We start from the raw sequence: 6,075 nt of genomic DNA on the forward strand, positions 1-6,075 counted from the left end.
CATAGACCACTCACATCTGGATGTTTTTGCTGTGATATGGTAAACAAGTTGCAGAAAATAAGATCATGTGGTCACAAACAGAACCTGTCTCACATAAGAGGAAGAAATGGCTAAAATACTGCAGCAAATCACCTGTGTCTATGAAAGTCAGGTTGCATTGATTCAAGTCACACTTGATCCACTCCAGCCAGCTTAAAAACCCTGCTCACAATTATTTTCTAAAAAAAAAAAAAATCTACACAACCCCTTATACTCACTGTTACTGCAGATATTAACTGGAGTCAGAAGATTCACAGAGGAACAGTGTAATAAGACATTTATTAAAAGTGCTGTCAGTTATATTAAGAGCTGTAGTCTAATATCCTTTTTTAAAAAGGCATCTAATTAAAAAGTACTAGCTAAAAAAACATTTTGATCACTATGGTTACAGACACATGACCTGCAGTGCTCTATGAAATGTTAGACCAGCTTTGCTGACTGGGACAAAGTAATCTTCAAATCCAGGGTCCACAGTCTCTATTGCAGAGGAAGAACTGCTGGGGGCTCCAGAAGAGACACCTGCAGGTACCTGGAATAGAAATGCAGTCACTAAGATATTAGTTTTGCTGACAAATTTAAAGATATCATCTTCTTGTGCAATACACTGGAGAAAAGAATCATCCTGCAACATTGCAAGAGAATTGTCATCTAGTACATCTGTATACCTATGGATGAACCACTTTTCTGGTCAGAAGAGTTTTCCCCTCAAGAGGCTGACAGAGGCCTCCCTTTCTGGACTAGAAGCTGACCACTATGAGAATTTTGTCAGCTACAGCAGCTGTAGCCCAAGCTGCCAAACCAGAGTCATCCTATGCTTATAGCCCCCAAGTTACAGAATACTGGCTTCCTGCTTACTTACTTAGAGTGCTTATACTTCTCCTTAATTGCTCGCAGCTGGCAATGGGGAGCATCAAGGCATGCTTTATGCAGATCTGTCAGGCAAGGCACTATCTCACTTAATGAATACCCAGTGAATGCAGCAAGTGTTTCTGGCTGGTCAGGGAAGAAAAAAAGTGTTACTCTATTGTAGGCAACATTCTTCTGGAAGATAACCTTTTTTACAAAAGCAGAAGCCATTTTCACTACACCAGTGCTCACTCCAGATTCTTTAGGCTTGAAAAGGATTCAAATGTATCCTGCCATCAGTTTCACTCTACGTCTTCCTTGGTGTCAGGAGATCCAACAAGAAGCTCCTTCTACTCTATGTAGCATCCATTACATGTCTTCTGGATCCTGCTCTCTGCTAAAGCCATTCTTCCAACACACAGCTGAGAGGCCTATCAGGGCTTACATTAAAGCAGCCACTCAGTGTAATCACACCACTGAAGTAGACACATTCAACCCTTCCCACCTCCCAGAAAGGCCCTCAACTGTATTTGGGGGAAGAGTTTTGGAGATTGAAGACTGACAAAGCCTTAGGTACAAACTGGATGTAAGCGAGCAAGACAGCAAGGTCCCTCCCATTTCAGAGAAGAGGCAGGATATTTCAGGTTGATTTAACATTCACTTATCTGGTAGCCCCAATAGCTCAGGAACAGCTACTCATCCTAGGATTTCAGCCTTTATAACACCACACATTGAGGCTACTCCTTCTGCTTCCTAGCATAGTTCTAACGATAACATGAAACGATTGAGCTACTCATTAACATGCAGCTGTTGCTCTTACCCAGAAAGAGCTGTTCACTGTATAGTTTGCTAGACAGTAGGCTGCTGCAGCTGTTTGTGAAGGAAGGTACTTCAGAAAAGGATCCGCTTCAAGGAGACTCAGCTCTGCAAGGTACTGAACAAAAAACCACAAGGTTTTCAAACAGGATGAGCCTAGCTGGTACAATCAGTCCAATACAGCAAGCACTGAAAACTGTCAATGGTCCGTCTCAGTTTCATGTAAAACACACGAGTTACATAGCGGGGGGCAGAAATAGTAGAAATAGCATTCTAGTCCTGTTGGTCTTACAGAAGAACCTTTATCATGTTTCAGTGAGGATGGAAACACCACACTTTGTCAAAGCCTAAACAATCTACTCTAACCTGACGTTCTGGTCCCATCATCAGCTCTGATGTAATTTTACTAATAAAAACTTAGAAAATGAATGTTTTGCAAAAATAGCAAAGACTCACTTTTCCCATCCTCAGAGGCTCTTGTTCACATAGGTGGACCTCACTTGGAGATGAGGGATAAATGGACAGCTTTAAGAAACAGGATTTGGGATCTGTTGGAGTAGAGTCACTATACAATCCTATACCCTTTGCAGGTAAGCAGCAGGTCAGATATTTTGCTATAAGCTTGGGTTAACCTGTCTCTAAGCAGGGTTGCCTATGCGGTTACGCAGGCACATGCTGTGTCATTGTGTAGCAACATGTAGTACCACCACAAAACAGGGCAGACTTGCTGTGCAGGCACTGTTGAAAAAACAACCAGATTCCTACCACCCAGCTGCCTAGTCAGTGCATTATCCCTGACCAGACAGACCGACCAAACTCAGGGTTTCCATGAGACATTTTTCCAGAAGTCTCAGCACACAAGCTGCCTACAGAAGGTAGTAGACTACAAAACATCCAGTTTTAGGCCTGCTGCAGTCCCAGATAAGACTTTGTGTGAGAAAAAGAGTACCTCCTGATAGAGCATAGTATAGTAGCAGAACCCATCTGCTCAGATAACTTGGTGAAATACAAGTGGTCCTGCTTTTAGGCTCACTTCTGCCCCCCTCAGTCCTAGAGGGAGGATAATTCATACCCTTGCAAAGTTCTCTGTCCTCATACAGACTCCGTGCCTCTGAATATACTGAAGGAGGAACTGGTTGATGGTTGGGGCTGTTAGGTCAAAAGCCAACACTTTGAGAAGCAGGTGTTCCATTCTTAGCAGCTGCCTCTTCGTGTAGGTATCATCCGTTATATACACAAATTCATCCACTTCTGGTGGGTAGATCTCTTCATATTTCCTGAAAAAGGAATACAGAAGCCACATTTGTCAGCTTGAAACTTATACTAAAAGAAAGCTTTCTGCTGGACCTACATCAGGATGAGCACATGACATTACTAAGGTTCATGCAGAGCTCTTATTTTAGTCTTTCCTCCAGGCTAGGTAACAATTTCATTTCGAATTTGGGCAAAGATGTTTAGAGGAACTCCAAGTCATCAGCCTAGATAGAAACACGCATCATTAGCTCTTGACTAACAGCAAGCTCTCAGAGCAAAAGTTTCAGTAACACAACACACTCCAGACAAAGCCCCCTGCATTCCTAGGTTACACTGGGTACCCTGTCTACTTAAAGTAATTCAAGGCTAATTGCAGATTGCAGCTGTGAATCTCCTACAGCCTTATAGGCTAGCAGCTTAACACATTAGTGGGCTTGCTCCTGCCATTATGGTTACAAGGTTTTCCTACTATAGTTCCTCACATCACAAACGCTAAATGTTTAATTTTGCTAGTGCCAAAGTAGGTGAAGTCGCTAATCTTGAGATATCATGAAAAGCTACCTACCACTGCAAGCTTCAGTACTTCAGATTAAACTGAAGGACTCAGTCCAAAAAATAGCTTGCTGAGATTTCAGCAGATGATGAACACTTACGCAGCCAGAAGAATTGCTGCTGTTCCTACAAGCTGCAGCTTCCCTCTGAGAACAGACATGCAGGAAAGAAACCTGTCCAGGAAGTTCACCGCCAAGTACAAAGTCTCTGTCCGAAGTCTATATTCTTCCCCTACTTCCACCAGCCAGTCTACCAAGATGGCACGCATTCCGGTTGTAATATCTGGTTGCTTCCTCATGTAGTAGGGCTTGGGCCTGAATCTTACCTGCTTGGAGAGAGAGTTGAAGAATCAGGAGGCTGACCCTGAAGAGAGCCACCAATGGCCAAGGTGATTAACATTCTTTATATTTACACCAAAAGGAGCGCGAGTTGTTCCACTATTAATAGCTCATTACTACTAACTATAATTATAGTGGTAGTAGGATTAATTAGCAGCATCTCTAAAAAGTAGTATTTCTATACTGAAGAGAAAGGAGCTACTGTGTTAGTAGCAGAATAGTAAAAGACCTCCTGCACTATGGACAGCCTTTGCTATCAAGCACATATGAGCCATTCAGAGGGACCCAAAAATGGAAAAAAATCACATTTTTTCCCCCCTCTTCCTACTGGAGACTGCACTTTATTGTTCTGATACAGAGAGGTAAGAAAAATTACTACTCTAGCAAGAGTTAGTGAGATCACATCCAACTGCTTTAGTGTTTTTGCAGCATTTAGCTCCCATCTGCAAGAATTCTTCATCCCAAACAGTCAAGAGATGCTCCAACGGTAGGTAATTTCAGGGACGCAGAGTAAACCTGAAAGATCTCATCACTGTCTAGATGCTGCCCTCAGAGACAGCTTTTTACTGCTTGCTTCCTCTCCGTTGTAGTTCAGTGGCACCCCTGGGTATCCTGGGGCAGCCATACATCTTTGCAGTATTGCAGCCCATCACAGAGGCCACAAATATCTAAAAGCTCCTTACAAGCCACTCACTTCAGCCTCTCGGAGGTACTGATGAATGTCTTCTGCATACTCTCCCACAGTCAGAGTTATGGCATCTTCCATGTGATCCTCAGGCTGGGACTGGAAGGATGTATCCACTACCATAGGAGATCCTAACAGGCAGGAGGAACCAGCAAGACATTTTTGTAATTAGCCTCTTCACCTTCTCCTGCTATTTCTCATGTCCCTCATGTAGACACAACCCAAGTTGTCTTAAAGTGCTATTTATTGCAACGTAAGCTACTCACTAGCTTACCACCATCGCGATTCATAACCACCCTACACGTACTTGTGCTGTACATACCACCTTAGTAGTAACAGGAGTTACCTGTACTCAGATCCAACAGTAGGTGAATATTGGATGTCATGGCACTAGTATCCAGTTCACACAGGCTTGATTCCAGCTCTTCCGCCACTTGGCAGCTGTAGTTTTCTTTCTCTTCTTGTTCATCTATGTAGATAGCAAACCCTTGCTTGGATGCAGCATTGACCACACAGTTGGGTAATTCATCTTTTCCAGATGAAGGGACGGTGTTTTCAGAGCCAGAGAAGCATCTGATGACAGCAGCACCCTAAGACAGAGCACAGAGTAATGCTGTGGGAGGGCAACTCAGGAAGAAAACAACAGTGAGTACCACTTGCTTGAGAAAAGAAGCAGTCACCTTCCTTGCCTAACAGACACCAATAATGTAAAAGTCCACTGGAAAAGCCACCAGCTGCAGCTGGTGCTTCCAACATCCTGCTTGTTGCAAGCTTGCTGCAACACTCCCCACAGGAAGAGTGTAGTCAAAGCCTGGAACCAGAGGATTAGCCTCATCTCCTGTGCCCACCACCAAGAAGATCGAGGTGAGGGTGCGCTCAGTTCTGACAGGTCTGGCAAGTGCCAGGTCTGCTCCACATTCAGTTCTGGCAAAGTGCAGCGAGTTAAAGTACCAGAAGGCAGTACACAGGCACGATCACAGACTTATGAAGGACTTCACCTGCAAGAAGGCATTTTATGCTGCGTTACAAACCCAAGTTTGAACTTTTGAGCTCAAGCATCCCAACCCCTAGGACTATAACACATCACCAGGATAGAATTCTTCACGTCATCCACCATCAGGGAGCCACCAGCTGAGTTAGGGGCTTTACACGTTCACAACTGAGAAGAGTTTGCTGCTCTTTTAGGTCCTGTAAGCCAGCACAATAACGTTTTCCCTGCCACACAGGCAGACTCCAGGAGGGCCCAAGGAACAGAAATGCAGACAGACACCCTGCAGTGAACTTCAGCTTCCTGAAGGCAGCACGGCCAGCCCCGCGGCAATGGGACTTTTGGGTAAGCATCAGTGAACACTTACTCCTAAGCCACTCCCTACACTTCTAGAGGGCAAGCGCCCAAACAAGGTCTGACCGAGCCTCCCTTCCTGCCGGGGGGGATTATTCAAAGCATTTCCACGGGATAGCGTCTGTAGGTTAGGACTGAGCGGTTACTAGCAGGGGGTCTCGGGAAACTCACGCTCATTAACCGCAGCCCGACTCAACTGCTGG

At 44.5% G+C, this 6,075-nt stretch overlaps 1 protein-coding gene across 1 annotated transcript in view; it reads right to left on the bottom strand.

Moving 5' to 3' along the window:
- Positions 1-516: 516 nt before the first annotated feature.
- The window catches only part of CCNA1 (cyclin A1), a 29,642-nt gene continuing 24,083 nt past the window's right edge, over positions 517-6,075 (bottom strand). The window contains exons 2-9 of the mRNA XM_035900429.1: positions 5,482-5,528; positions 4,877-5,120; positions 4,540-4,661; positions 3,609-3,832; positions 2,774-2,978; positions 1,706-1,819; positions 899-1,032; positions 517-568 (exon numbers count right to left, since the gene is read on the bottom strand). Of these exons, the coding sequence (XP_035756322.1) occupies positions 517-568; positions 899-1,032; positions 1,706-1,819; positions 2,774-2,978; positions 3,609-3,832; positions 4,540-4,661; positions 4,877-5,120; positions 5,482-5,528 (1,142 nt within the window). The remainder of the gene's footprint in view (positions 569-898; positions 1,033-1,705; positions 1,820-2,773; positions 2,979-3,608; positions 3,833-4,539; positions 4,662-4,876; positions 5,121-5,481; positions 5,529-6,075) is intronic.

The sequence above is a fragment of the Egretta garzetta genome, unplaced genomic scaffold (genome assembly GCF_000687185.1).
Source record: "Egretta garzetta isolate BGI_Z169 unplaced genomic scaffold, ASM68718v1 scaffold40, whole genome shotgun sequence".
Classification (NCBI taxonomy): domain Eukaryota; kingdom Metazoa; phylum Chordata; class Aves; order Pelecaniformes; family Ardeidae; genus Egretta; species Egretta garzetta.